Source organism: Hevea brasiliensis, chromosome 11 (genome assembly GCF_030052815.1).
Source record: "Hevea brasiliensis isolate MT/VB/25A 57/8 chromosome 11, ASM3005281v1, whole genome shotgun sequence".
NCBI classification, from domain to species: Eukaryota; Viridiplantae; Streptophyta; class Magnoliopsida; order Malpighiales; family Euphorbiaceae; genus Hevea; species Hevea brasiliensis.
Window position 1 is genome coordinate 91,672,409 of NC_079503.1, and position 15,702 is coordinate 91,688,110.

At 31.7% G+C, this 15,702-nt stretch overlaps 1 protein-coding gene across 5 annotated transcripts; it reads right to left on the bottom strand.

Moving 5' to 3' along the window:
* Nucleotides 1–2,271: 2,271 nt before the first annotated feature.
* Nucleotides 2,272–14,137, bottom strand: LOC110649152 (putative nuclear RNA export factor SDE5). Of its 5 annotated transcripts, none has more exons than XM_058130302.1 (13): nt 14,055–14,130; nt 12,935–13,009; nt 12,416–12,856; nt 12,251–12,276; nt 10,411–10,488; nt 9,709–9,785; nt 9,263–9,510; nt 8,248–8,330; nt 3,787–3,843; nt 3,364–3,431; nt 3,149–3,255; nt 2,993–3,063; nt 2,272–2,571 (listed from the first exon to the last, which is right to left on the bottom strand). In XM_058130302.1, exons 2-13 carry the CDS (start codon nt 12,990–12,992, stop codon nt 2,443–2,445), a joined length of 1,443 nt encoding a protein of 480 aa, XP_057986285.1. In that variant the 5' UTR covers nt 12,993–13,009; nt 14,055–14,130; the 3' UTR covers nt 2,272–2,442. The 5 variants fall into 5 exon arrangements, 4 of the variants coding, with proteins under 4 accessions (XP_057986285.1, XP_057986286.1, XP_057986284.1 ...); XM_058130303.1 differs by lacking the exon at nt 14,055–14,130 and adding an exon at nt 13,681–13,810; XM_058130301.1 differs by having other exon boundaries at nt 12,416–13,009; nt 14,055–14,135.
* Nucleotides 14,138–15,702: the final 1,565 nt, after the last annotated feature.

Sequence of the window (15,702 nt, forward strand, 5' to 3'; positions counted from 1 at the left end):
TTATGATCTCTAAATTTTAATTTATTACAATGAAATCTCTTAATTTATTTTCATACAAATATTTAAATAATATGTAAAAGCAGGCGAGAGTAACAGAGCCATAAAAAAACCATATGACTGAGGACCACAATTTCCTAAGCTAAGCGACCCATCCGTCTGTTTGAGAATATGGTAAAGCCTTATACAAGGGGTGGAGAGAGGAATTGAAGACAAGGATCCCTCCAGGGATTAACCCAACAGCAATCTTGCTCACCAACGGTATGCTTCCTAGCGTAAAGGTAAGGGGTAGTGACTTGAGGGTGTAGTTGTGTTTGTCATGGGTCTATGCTGAGGAGTCAAGGGTTGAGGTTGAGGCCTATATGAGTATGTCCATGGTGGACTTAAGATGAAGAAAATAGAGTTGTGAGAAAGGTGACGAAGAGAAAGAATTAATTGTGAAAAATGGAGGAGTTGGGGGTTTTAAGATGGCAGGGGATGTGGCAGCGCTAGAGATGATAGCGGATCGAGTTTTATGAGTGCTCGATCCAATGGAGCTCTAATATATTTAGAGTTACGTTGGATCGAGCACTAGCAAAACTCAATCCGTTATTATCTCTAGCGCTGCCACATCCTCCATTTTTCATCATGAATTCTTTCTCTTCGTCACTTTTCTCACCACTCTGTTTTTCTTCATCTCAAGTCCACCCTCGACGTATCCATATAAGCCTTTGGATTTTGTATATTAGGTATCCGTTATCCAAACTTGTTTATATAAATATTTAATTAAATATAGAATATATTTTTTTATAATAATATTTATAAATTTTTATTATTTTATTTTATATAAAATAAAATTTAAATATTTATGAAATTATTATATTTTTAAAATATAAATTATTAATTAAAATAATTTTTTATGTAAAATATTAATTAAAATATATAAAATTAAACGAATTTGAGTTTTTTTTTAATAATAATAATTAAGATAAATTTTAATCGAGTTTGAAATGAGTTTGAGTTTTGATAATATTAATTAAATTCAGATTTATATGAGTAACTTACCCATTGTCATCTCTGAGCAGCACTGATCGTCAAAGGAGAGAGTTAATTCTCATCACCAACTTGGATAGAGGTAGGAGGAATAACAACAGTAGAAGGTGGCATTTGGGAAAGCATAGGGATTGGTTGATAATTTCAAATTAATTATATTTTGATTAATATATATTAATAAATTTAATAAATAAAATAAAATTATAATATAAATTATAATTATCAATTAATTTAATTATAAAGATGAGAGAGAAAGAGAAAAGGAATTGAAGGATTAAATCATAATTTTTTTTAAAAAAAAAATAGATAAAACAATAATTTATCCTTTTTAATCTATAAACTTGTTGTTACATGTTATGAGATTTTTATGAAAATAAATTAAAATTAAGGATTTTTATTACAATAAATTGAAATTCAAAGATGGAAATGAAATAATTCTTAAGTTTGAAATTTTTTTTTTTAAATAAATTGAAATTGAGGAATTTTATAACAACAAATTAAAGTTTAGAAATGAAAATGAAATAACTCGTTAGTTCAAGGACTATTGATGCAATTTATCCTTATTATTAAAATACATTAATAAATATTAAATTTATTTTTAATTTTTCTAGTTAATATATTAGAGGATATATTTTTTTAGCAATTCTAATAATAATAATAACTCTTATTATTTAAGGCATGGTATAAAAGTAGACATAAATTTACAATTAAAAAGCTTATAAATTTGATACTAAAAATTGTGCATGTGAAGCTTAATATAAACTTGACCTTATAAAAGAATTTTAACAATTCTTAAATTAAATATTTACATAAAAATTCATACATAAATCAATTAAAATATGTACTTCATTGAAATCACAAGAGGACAAATCTTAATGTGAATATTTAATTTAACAACATTAAGCATATTTTTTTAAAAAAAAATCAAAGTTATAATAATTGCATCCAATTTTTTTTTATATTTTTGAAAAAATTTAGGCACCATTTACTTAAAATTTAGTTAATATACATCACTTGGTTGTATTATATACAGATTAAACAAAAAATTCCACCTTCACTCCTGGTAACCTATTTTTTAAAACTTGTTACTTATGTGACAATTATATTAAAAAGGTATTTTTCATAAGCAGTATTAAAATAATTCAAACTGAAAAATGCCTTGGCTTCGTTTAGAGTTTGAAGCAACACAAGAATGAAGCTCAAATTTACTAGCTTTGACAATACTTGCTTATAAAATACCAATTAAAAAAAAAAAACTCTTTAAATTTCAAATGTATCGCACTGCGGCACAGGAAATCCTTTCACATTTCTTATCATAATAGTTACTTGCCATTTATTCCCTAAAAAAGAGAGAAAAAAAAAAAGACTTGAAATTTAGTGAAAATAAAGATTTTATGAGGAATGAACAAGATCCTAAGCTGCATAATATCTTTTAGCAAAGCTCAAGCATTTTGGGTTGATTTTATCCAAACGAATTAATATTGTTCCAGCATCTCCTCCTTCTGTCCACTTAATTGATTCCTTCTCTAACAGCTTCATAACCTATGCAAAAGAATAATTTTAAGTCAATGTGAGCCTATAACTAATTTTCATCAGAAGTTGGATTGCAATCAAAAGAAACCTTGAAACCATAGTACTAAGGTTTCAGATTAGACTATGATTATTGAATAAATCTTACAAAAGTATCAGAACAAAATCAATGGACAAGTTAGACATGTTGCATGAGTCAGCAAACATACAGCTCTTGACAACATTCAAATTATTTCAGTTCATATCCAACAATGATTCATGGCATTCATTCATTTTCTTTTTATTTTTGTAAATGATCTGCACTATAGAGCTCAAGATTGGCTTAAAAGGTGAAGAATTTCTATTCTATTTGAGAGGTAATAGTATTTGCACTAATGTACCAGTCCCATTGAATTCAGAAAAGGCAAGGTTCAATAAATTAGGTAAAACTTACCAATCTCCTGCGAGCCCCTTTTGAGGTATCTTCCTCATTCGTCTCAATCACGACCTTCAGGTACTTAATTGCTGATGCAAAAGATGACTTGGATCATTTCTTTTTATTTGACATGATTCAAAAGCAAAATGAAAGAACAAGGTAATGTCAACATACATGAGATGCCAGAAAGAGAAGCAAGATGACGCTTCAAAAGACGCATTGCTTCCTTGGCACCATGGTCATGCAGATCAAGGGTTAATACATCATTTGTATCTACATTTCTGAAGAAATTAATAAAGATAAATATTTAGGGAGAAAATGAAAGAGGACAAGAGAGAACCAAAAAGATCACTGATTACAGGCAAACATTACTGAAGAAAATCACTAACTTCATTTCAAATATCTTCTGACTAGATTCTTCATCTGCCTTGCGAGCCTTTTCATGAAAAAAATGTCCCTGCAACGCCAATGGCATTTACAGCTAAAAAAAAAAAACCATGCAAAAATAATCTTTAAAACATGACAAATGATCTGTATGAGATCCCTTCTTAGATTCATAGGTTAAAGGTCAATCATATGACAATTCCATTTGAAATCATTTCCATTTTTGCTATTTAAACCTTAAGGCAAATTTTGGTTTTTATCTTGTGGTTCACCCAGCTTACCAACTATGAAAAATAAATAAACCACACCTATATTTTGACTCTGAGTGCCTGTCACATGGTCGAAGAAAAAATAAAAATGATAATTATAAGTAGAAGAAATTATTACCACTGGTTATACTCCGTTGAGATGACAGTCAGAAGCCTTACCTCATCCATAAGTTTGTTAGCTCGATCATAGTCTCCCTTTGCGAATGCATTGACCGCCTGACAAGAAACAAACATGCTTATTTCATCATTTCCAGATAAAAATGCAATTGACAAACAATATTGCAGATAATACATGTATGAGTAAGAAAGCACAGCAGGCCCCTAACTATTTATGATCAGTATTGCTATGGAAAGTCAATCACTATATTATTTCTCTGTATATTCTGTATTCTGTATTCCTATTTAGGATTTCTTATTTAGGATTTCTTCCTAATTAGTAGAACACAATTATAGAAATCAATTGTATATATATATACCCATGTACAGATTAATTGAAATCAATGAGAATCATCTCTTTCTACATGGTATCAGAGCAGGTCATCAATCTAGGGTGACTATTTGTTCTCACTACCCAGCTCAGGAGAGACCTTGGCCGCCGACCGGCCGTTTCAACCCCGATCAACATCGCCGGCGTCGCCTTAATCCCCTCATTCCACCACTGTGTGCTGTTGCCTGATCCAATATGCCATTAAAGGACTTCTGAGGTTTGGCTCTCAGATCCTATTTCGGTATTTGCTTGATTTGTGATTTGTTAAGGAATTGATGGATTACTTAGATTTTTTGTATTCTGGTAAAGGGAATATCTCCCGTATTTATGATGTTGTAAGGCATTTTACAGTGCTGAGAAAGAGGATAAGTCTCTCACAGCTTATTTTATGGATTTTAAACGGGTATATGAGGAACTTAATGTATTGTTGCCTTTTAGTCCTGATGTGAAAGTTCAACAGGCCCAACGGGAGCAATTGGCTGTTATGAGTTTTCTTGCAGGCCTTTCTTCAGAGTATGAGACTGCTAAATCTCAGATTCTCTCCAGTTCTGAGATTTCCTCTTTGCATGAAACTCAATCTTCGAGTGCTCTTATTAGCCTTAATCCAAATTAATAGAAGAGGAAGTAGAGGAGGAATTACAGGCAATAGAAGTAATCAGCGTAATGGAGAGGCTAGTTCTAATCAGGACTCAAGAGGAGTCATTTGTTATTATTGCCATGAGCCTGGCCATACAAAATATAATTGTCAGGAAAAATCGATGGCAAATATGGCAGCAGAAAATTCTTTCCTCCGAGAAAACTATTTTGGTATCTGCAGAGGATTTTGCACAATTTTCCGCATCTCTAAAGCCTACTGCGTCACATCACTGAGTCGTAAATCCACTACATGCCTTGTGTCTTCTTCATCCAAATGGGTTATTGATTATCACATGATGTAATTCTAGTCTTCTATCCGCTTTTCAATCTAATCTCACTTCCTCGATGATTCTACTTCTTGTGTCATGGGTTCAATTTCTTTGTCTTCTGCTTTGTGTCTACCAAAATTCTCTTTTAATCTACTGTTAGTAAACTTACTCGCACCTTAAATTGTTCTATTTCCTTTTTTGTTTGTTTGATTTTGATTATTGGTAGAGGACGCGAGTCGTGTGGTCTCTACATTATGGAAAATCATGTTCGCTTGTTTGCTCTTAACACCTCTTGAAGCTCATTGTAGATTGGGTCATCCTTCTTTATCTACCATGAAGAAGTTGTGTCCTCAATTTCAGTCTTTATCAGTACTAGAATGTGAGTCGTGTCAGTTTACAAAACATCATCGTTTGCCTTCTGTGTCTAGAGTCAATAAACGGGCTTCATTCCCTTTTGAGTTAGCTCATTCTGATGTTTGGGGTCCTTGTTCTGTTACTTCTAAAACTGGATTTCGTTATTTTGTTACTTTTGTTGATGATTACTCTCGTGTTACCTTGTTATATTTAATGAAGAATCGTTCTGAGTTGTTTTCTATCTTTTGTGCCTTTTGTAATGAAATCAAAACTCAATTTAATATTTCTGTGCGCATATTAAGAAGTGACAATGCCAAAGAATACTTTTCAGCACAATTTCAGTCTTATATGACACAAAATTGCATTCTTCATCAGTCTTCCTGTGTAGATACCCCATCCCAAAATGACGTGGCCGAAAGAAAAAATCGGCATCTTCTTGAGGTAACTCGTGCTCTTCTTTTTCAAATGAAAGTACCTAAACACTTTTGGGCGGATGCATGTTTTTGATCAATCGTATGCTTAATGGGGATATTCCTTATCTTGCTTTGTTTCCTACAAAATCTTTGTTCCCTATTGAACCACGTATTTTTGTTGTACCTTTTTGTGCGTGATGTTCACAATGTTACTTAATTTGATCCAAACTCTCTCAAATGTGTCTTCCTTGGGTACTCCCGGCTCCAAAAAGGATACCGTTGTTTCTCTCCTACTCTTAATCGTTATCTTGTTTCTGCAGATGTCACATTTTTTGAGTCCACTCTATTTTTTCCTCCATCATCTGTGTATGAGAGTCAGAGGGAGGAGGATGATCTCTTAATATATACTGTCCAACCAATGTCTAGTCCTCTCCCACAGCCTGTTCCTTCTGTCTCTAGACCTACTCGACCTCCCGTTGTTCATGTTTATTCCAGGAAATTGAGATTGATCCTCCAGGGAGATGATCATGATTCTGATCAAGACTTACCCATTGCTCTTCGTAAAGGTAAACGTTCATGTACTTTCCCTATCTCTTCTTTTGTTTCTTATAATCAATTGTCTTCTTGTTCTCGGTGTTTTGTTACTTCTTTAAACTCTGTTCCTATCCCTAATACTGTTTGTGAGGCCTTTGTCTCACGTGTGATGCTATGAAAGAGGAAATGGAGGCTTTAGATGCTAATGGTACATGGGAACTATTGCCTTTGCCGGTAAGAAAGCTATTGATTGCAAATGGGTATTTGTAAATCCTGATGGTTCATTGCTAGGTTAAAAGCACAGTAGCAAAAGGATATGCTCGGACATATGGGGTTGATTATTCGATACTTTTTCTCCGTAGCTAAACTTACTTCTATTCGCTTGTTTATCTCTTTAGCAGCTACATATGATTGGCCATCAATTGGATATTAAGAATGCTTTCCTTCATGGTGATCTTGAGGAGGTGTATATGGAGCAACCACTTGGGTTTGTTGCTCGGAGTTGGGTAAAGTTTGTAGGCTTTAAGTCTCTTTATGGCTTGAAACAAAGTCCTAGGGCATGGTTTGGGAGATTCACAGAATTTGGTATGCAAAAGAGTAAGTGTGATCACTCAAGATTTTATAGGCAATCCGAGGTCTAATTCTCTTGGTAGTCTATGTGGATGACATTGTCATCACCGGGAGTGACTTATTTCATCTCTTAAAACCTTTCTCCAAACTCAGACCAAAGACTTGGGATTGTTAAAGTATTTCTTGACTATCGAAGTTATGAGAAGTAAGAAGGGTATTTTCTTGTCTCAAAGAAAATGTCCTCGATCTATTGACAGAGACAGAAAAATTAGGTGCTAAGCCTTGTAGCGCACCAATGACTCTAACTTTACAAGGATAGTGAGTTGTTTGAAGATCTAGAGAGATACAGGAGATTGGTAGGAAAATTGAACTACCTGACATTACTTATGCCGTTAGTGTGGTAAGTCAGTTTATGTCTTCCCCAACTTTTGCTCATTGGGAAGCCTTGGAACAAATCTTATGTTATCTGAAGGGCGCTCCAATAAGAGGTTTGCTATATGGTAATCATGGGCATTTGAATGTTGAATGTTTTTCAGATGCCGACTGGGCTGGATCTAAGGTTGATAGGAGGTCAACTACTGGATATTGCGTTTTTATTGGAGGAAATTTAGTGTCTTGGAGAAGCAAGAAGCAGAGTGTAGTTTCTCGATCTAGTGCTGAATCCGAATACAGAGCCATGGCACAATCAGTATGTGAGGTAATGTGGATACTTCAATTACTAGATGAGACAGGTTTTAAGATCTCCCTGCCTGCAAAATTGTGGTGTGATAATCAAGCTGCTCTTCATATTGCTTCTAATCCGGTGTTTCATGAGCGGACCAAACATATTGAGATTAATTGTCACTTTATTCGTGAAAAGATTCAACAACAGATCATCTCAACAGGACACATCAAAACTGGAGAGCAGTTAGGAGATATTTTTACAAAAGCTCTGAATAGAGCTAGGATTGACTACATTTGTAACAAGTTGGTCATGATTAACGTCTATGCTCCAACTTGAGGGGGAGTGTTATGGAAAGTCAATCACTATATTATTTCTCTGTATATTCTGTATTCTGTATTTCTATTTAGGATTTCTTATTTAGGATTTCTTATTTAGGATTTCTTCCTAATTAGTAGAACATAATTATAGGAATCAATTGTATATATATATACCCATGTACAGATTAATTGAAATCAATGAGAATCATCTCTTTCTACAAGTATATTCACATGGAGATAAATTGTCAATTAGTAAGATTATTAAATGTACATTATGGTATCTGTATCAAAAAATAACAATTCATTTTATATATATAAAGCATTGCTATCCATGAAAGGATAATTACGGAGGAAACAAAATGGACAAGCAACTTACAGCTTTATAATATTCCTTCATTGTGACCCGATACTCCTTCACAGCTCTACGAAGCTTCTGGTAACTATCCTCTTCATCATCATCTGCAATTGGCAATGGCAATTGACAATTGACTCAGGATGAAAACCAATAAGATTCCATTAAGAGGACATCAAGTCTCATTTCTGAAGCGTTCATATCTTCTACAGGGTTGATGCAAGACATCCAGCAGGTTAGACTATTTTGGACTGGTTTTGGGTTGGTTTGAAAGCTCAGAAGAGTAAGAGTGCGTTTGGAAATACTAGGTTTTGTAAATGAGTATAATTACGATTTAGGAAGCAAAATAACAGACAAAAGACCAGGTTTTATGAGCCTTTTGCAATGGAAGTTTAGCACTGTGACCTGTAAGTTGTAAAGAAATGATGCAACTTAATAAGGTTTTCATAATGAAAATTTCATAAAATTATATAAAAGTTCGTTTCAAATTGGACCGAAAAATGGCAATGAGATTTTAAGTCTTACACTTCCTTAAGCATAACATCTATGGTTGAATTACATTACACAATCCGAAAAAACTCATTTGCCGTAAATTCTCTTCACTTTTTACTATTTAAAACTCTGAAAATAAAATACTAAAAGCATATGTACATATACAGTCAATAAACTCCTAATCTTTATGCAAATTCAACTGAAAAGATTAAATACTAAACAATTCTTCAACAATGAGCAGAAACCATTAAAGTAAAATATTCAAAGTAAGAACAAAGAATTACATCCCAGACTCCTCTAACGAGGTTAAGAATTGTGAATGCTAAAGTACGACTCCAATAGCTTATTTATACAAATAAACCTATATATAAGACTCCATGAGACTAGAAAGCACTCAATGATGTCCCAGATATGATCTGTGAAATATAAAACATAATTCTAAATTTCTTTTAAATTGTTTTTTCTAGAGTTTCTTGCTGGCTACATCAAAGTTCCATATAAATACTTGGTCAACAATGCTTCTTAAAAAATGCAAAAAATTACATACCATTGCCATTATCTTGCTTTGAAACAACAGAATCAGGTTTGTGTTCTAAGGTAAAGTCTTTTGGAGGTTCAACAACCAGTTCTCCTAATACCCTAGGCCTCCTCGCTGTCCTTGCTACTCTTCTAGATAACCCTTCAGATCTGTCAGCAACATTAAACAATGCAACAAATACTTCCTTCTGAATATCATTTCTCTCCTCTTGTCCAGGTAGACCTCCCTCATTTATATTTGAAATTCCATTGGCATCACTAAATGAACACAAGCACGAGAGAGAGAGAGAGAGAGAGAGAGAGAGAGAGAGAGAGAGAGAGATCCAAAAATCACAAGGATAAGTTAATCCTATCTATCCCTCTTTATAAGAAAAACTAGTTGATGGCAGAAATTTTAGTGACCATGCTTTTCTTGGAAAATAAAAATAACTTATTAGAAATGTACAAGTAACATACCCCTCATGGGAAAAATTCATTGGTGGCACTTTGTTTTGATAAGAATGTTCATCAGAATTTGAATGCACATCTACATTCTGTAAAGAACATTAAATAAGAAAAAGAAGCATTAATCAAGCACCTTAATGTTGCCTTAATATAGGTAGATAGGAAGAAAAACTACGATCAACATAAAGTTATTGTTATATAAGAAGGCTAGCAACACTTGAGAAATCTATACCTCAATTGAATTAATTTTGTGAAATATGTAAAGTGACAGTTAAAAATGAAGAAGCTCCTGGGCTTAAAAAAGGTAATTCTTTCATTTTACATTAAGCAAAACTGTAAACAAGTTTAAGACAATGTGCAATACTAGCAAGCAGACAAAGAAGAACCAGGATGGGAAAAATCAATATTATTCAGGGCAAATCACTGAACAAGTAAAGTTTGAGCATATAAAACATTCTCACAATCCATCACCAGAGATTCAAAGAAAGCAACACACAAAACCATTCACTCCACACATTTCACAAAATCCATAATTTCAGAGAATGTGGTAGTTGCTTAGCTTACAAAGTATCTGAAATAATTGTTTTTATACTCCACAAAATACAAATCAAATTGTCCTTCCCTTTTGACCTCAATTAAATAAGAGGATCAACAGCCTTTTCAGCATGATCCAACCAACAACTAGCATTCTTAAATTTTGGCAGTCATACTGACCTTTTCAGTGGATTTACCAAGGGATTTGTTCGCTTCATCCAAAGTCTCTGCAGACAAATCTAATAGTTTCTCCATGCTCTGAAAGGTTCACAAAAGACAGGAAAAGGCAAAATTTTAACAGTTAAAATATGCAGTATCTTGATGAATTCTTTATTAAAAAGGAACTGAGCAGATTAAACAAAATTAATAGCCCTAACATCTTTTTTTATTAATAGAAAAATATTTTTTTATTATTTTCTATTTTTTAATTGAAGATAGTGAAAACCAAAGTTTTCTTCGATAAAATACGATTATATTCTAGGTTTGTAAATTAATGTGCCACACACAAGGAATAGATAAGAGAAACATTGATATAAATTGATAATTCCTTTTTCTTTTGGTCTATTTAATACTTGCTTAAGATTCTTTTATCTTAAATGCAGGATCCTAGCACATGATTTAAAACATTGATTAACTTTCTATTGATCAAACAAGTAAACCTTCCAACCTATACAAGGGGTTTTATTTGGTCATGCTGCTATGATGTAACGAGCCGTTGTTAAAACATTATAAAGTTGATGATTAAAAGGTGACCCAGTGCACAAAGCATCCCACTCTTGTGGGCTTTGGGGAGGGTTGATGTATGCAGCTTTATCCTTGCTGCAGAGAGGTTGTTCGCATGGCTTGAACCTGTGAACTCCATGTTACAAATGGAGTAACTTTACACCAAAACCACCAAGAATTTGATCACCGTTCATGCTATTGAAATGAAAATTATGATACTAGATTGTTTAAGTGTTTGATAGTTGTTAACAGCATGCTTCCTTTCATCCAAAAATAGGGATCAAAGCTGGTACAATAAAGATAATTGCATTATCAACTTGAAGAGGGGAAAAGGTTGCATGAATTATGCCGAAAAAATATAACTAGTAATAAACAATCCACCAAACAAGTATTTTCTTTAAAAAGCCCACTAGAATCTGAAATGACCAACTTAAAGCATTAGGCAAACCAACACTTAAAACAACAAGGAAGTAATATCAAAAGACAATCAAACAGATCTAAAGAAATATAAGAGATGTCAATATTACGCCCAATGAATTATAGACAAGGCCCTGAGATCCCCTGACATCTATAATGAGTAAAAATTTTGGGGGAAAAAAAGAAGAAAAGGTGAAGAATTCACAATTGAATTGCCGAAACTTACAACTTGAGGGCTGGTTTGAGAGCACCTTGCTATCAAAAAGAAGATGATAGAAAGATAAGAGTAAAGTTCATAGAGGAGATGATCTATTAAAAACAGCCCCTGATTTCTTATTAATATGATAGGATGGTTTCATGATAAATTTATCAAGGGAAAAAATTGCTCTATTCTTTTTCCAACTCAATTTTTCCATGCCATGAAGCTCCTTAAACTTATATCCTTCAATAGAGCCATGCATGTGGCTGCTATAAAATACAAGGCATTCAAAACTGATCAAGGACAAAAATTTTAAGGGTACGCCCTATGATAAGATGCAATCACAAATTTTAACACATCAACGTGTAAGGTTTGTGGCTGGTGACTCTACCCTCATTTATCAAGGCCTTCATCCATGGAATCTTTTGGTCTTTTTATTTATGTAATCTTTAACCCTTTAATGCTTAATAATTGGAAAAACAACAAAAGTGGCTCATTTCCTATCTCTTTATGGAAGAAAATGTTAACTGATAGTATATGGGGCATATATAAGTTTCATCAACTTGAATGAGAATGAGCATAGGTGAGATTTTCCTTTAACAAATTAATGATGTGATTGTAAAAGAAATGGGCATTTGTGATAAGTTGAAACAAACCTGAATAATAAAAAGTTACACATACCTTTTGCACGTCATATCCACATTTATCTGCATATTTAATAAAAAACTAGATCAGCAGTCGTACTAAATACTTCATTTACTTGCAGCGACATGATATAATGTGAAATCAAAGACATCACTTAAGAATATAAACCCCCCTTGCCCCCAAATATAAAGCATGATCTACCAAGAACTTGTCGAATCTCGTCTCTTTCCAGCTGAAAGCCATCTCCTAGCATTCTGAAAAGAAAATCTCCGATATCCTTATACATGTGATCTTTCTTTGATGGGTTCAGTTTAGTTTCCTCTCCCCACAGTTCAGACATTGGCAATTCCTTTGCATCCAATTTCATTGGTTTGGTTTCCATACAGGAAGAGTTGGCTACTAGTGTGGAATTAACAGATTCTTTGCCGAGAATGCTTGGAATAGTTCCTCCTGAAAGTGGACGCCAGATTTGCTTTGAAGCTCTGAACTTTCTATTTGTGCAACATGGTTTCTCAGAAATTGTATCATAGCATGATTTGGAAGATTTTACACTTCTTGCCCCTCTGTTGGATGCAACAACTGCAGTGGTAGAGGTGCATTCCTGAATTTCCTGCATGTCATACAGGATTTCACCAGCCAAATCTGCATTTTGGTTTGCCTTGTAATAAGCAGAAGCTATATCTTGAAGGGAAAACAAAGAGCCAAATGCCTCAAACAAACCTTTCAATGTCTTTTTATCACTATCTTCATACTTTGTGTTCAAAATAGATGCTTCCATTTAAATATATTTTGACACTGAAAAATAATTAAAAAAAAAAGATGGGTTTAATGTGCAATTCAGGACCTAAAATTGGTAGGATGACATAATTCATAATTTAACACAAGTTGCTAAAGAATCAATGAAACATCATAACCAAATCATTAAAAAGAAAATGACAAGAGGTAGGTAAAACAGCATCATTTGCTACACGCAAAGGCAGCTCCATAGAGATGCTGCAGCAAGGAATATGCATATGCATTACTTTTCCCTCTAAATGCTCAATATACAATACTGACTATTCAAATGCTTATTTGCTAACTAAAATAAGTAAAATTGCTGAAACTATGCAGAACAATAAAACTATTCCCGAGGCTTTAACAAGTAGATGTAACTTCGAATAGTAGGTGACATATATATATATATATATATAGAGCGAGAGAGAGAGAGAGAGAGAGAGAGAGATGGTTTTGAAAGATATTAACTCATTCTTGTAATAACTGGAAACATAAAATTTTTAAAATCTTATACCATCAACTTTCAAAACAACCACCACAAATGAACCAACAACAGCACTATCCAGAATAACATAAGAACCAAAAGAAATGAAGAGAAACCAAATCCACAAATTGAAAGGTGTCCACCTAAATAATGAAATCATATGTGATATGCTCATCAACCACAAGGCTGCTTAGAGCCATCAACGTACCATCAAATGAACCTCATTTACTGTTCTTTTCTTACTATTGGCTCATTAACGAATGGGGCATTTAACCCAACCACAAATTATCTGATTCCGCAAGCACAAATAATCGAGCGCTAAAAGCCACGTTCATCAACTATGAAAAAGAAATCAACAGGCGAAACACCGCAGATATCCACAATCAATATTATTTCAATCAATTGACATAACAATTCATTCAAGCAAGCAGAGTACACAAAATGTAGTCTAAATCTAACCAAAAAAAAAAAAAAAGACAATCAATAATCAAAATCAGAATCGAAATACTGCAATCAAGCTCGGAATTCAAGCCATGGATCAGAATGCAAATTCAATTAAATATCCAAAAAGAAGGGAATTACCAGAGAAGTTGAGCAGAGAGATTGGAGGAGCTATTATCTTTTGAGGTTTCTGAGTGATTTATATATATATATATATATATATATATATATATATATATATATATATATATATAAGAGATGGGAAGCATATTGAGTAGCTGTAGAGTGTCTCTTTTGCGTATTTTAAATTAAAAAAAAAGAAATATTAAAAGAAACAAATGCTAAAAATGAACGCCTTTTGGCGCGCAATTTCCTATCAGCAACTTTTCACATCCGAATTGAATCAAATTAAATTAAAACATAAGAATTAAATTATAAATTTTAAAAATTTAATTAAATTAAAATAAATAAAAAATTAAATCGAATCAAATCATTCTATTTTTATTTTGTTTGATTCAAATTAATTGATTTTAATTTTTATTTAATTTTTTAATTTAGACTTAACTTTTAAGTTATTTAATCTGATTTTAATCTTGATTTAAACTTAATAACTATTAATCAATAAAATTAAATAATTTATATATATATAATTACATATAATTCATAAATTTTCTATAAAAATAAATTAAATCAAAAATAAAAAAATATTCGATTCGATTGAGTTTAATTGATTTTTTCTTTTCAAAATCAAACTGAATCAAAATTTTTATAATAAAAAATTAAATCGAATCAAATTATTTTAAAAATTAAATTAAATTACTAAATTAAAATGATTTAATTCGATTTCTTTATTGTGAACCAAATAATACTCACCCTGTCAGCAACAGCAACAGCCGGATTTGATTCCCTCTTAACGCGTCTTCTTTGTATGATTGTAATTTGAATATGATGTATTGGCTAGCTTCCTTTGTAAGCTCCTTGTGGACTAATTTATTTAGTTTACAGGCTGTTAAAATTAAGCAGGAAGTTATAAGAAAATAATTATTTATTTTAATTTATAATTTAAAAAATTTATTTAAAAAAATTTTAATTATAATTTATTTATTTTAATAATTTTTAAAAATATTTATATTATTCAATTATATATTTTTTAAGTCATTTGAATGAATTAAACTATTTTTAAATAATTTTTAACTAAATATTTAAAAGTTATTTTAAATAATTTTATTAAATAATTAAGTATTTATTTTTAAATTATTTTATAAGTTAAAAATATATTTTAAATTAAAAGTTAAAAATAACTATCCAATTCAAAGACCTTTCAACATTTTGATCCAAAGTTTGGTTCTGTCTAAGAATTGAAATTAAAATCAAACTTTGGACCCTTTGATTTTAAATATTTATAATCAAAATAAATTTCAATCTTGATTCTAGTTCGATTTCAATTAATTTTGATATAATTTTAATTTTAATTTTAATTTTGATTTCAGTTCGACTTTAATTTTTCACCTAAAATTATAATATTTTTATATTCATTTTAAAAGAATAAAAATAACAATGAAATTGTTAACATTAAGAAACCAAATAAAATAATGGAGTGGTTAAAATTAAAATAATAATATTAATATTAGAAATATATTATATATATATACTTCCTTGATAAGCTTTTTTCCATTTTCACATGAATTAAGAAAATATAGTTAACATAATTAAAGTAATAAACTTTTTTTTTCTTAATATATCTATTACTCATATTAAATAGTTTTTATTTTTTTAATGCATATTAAAT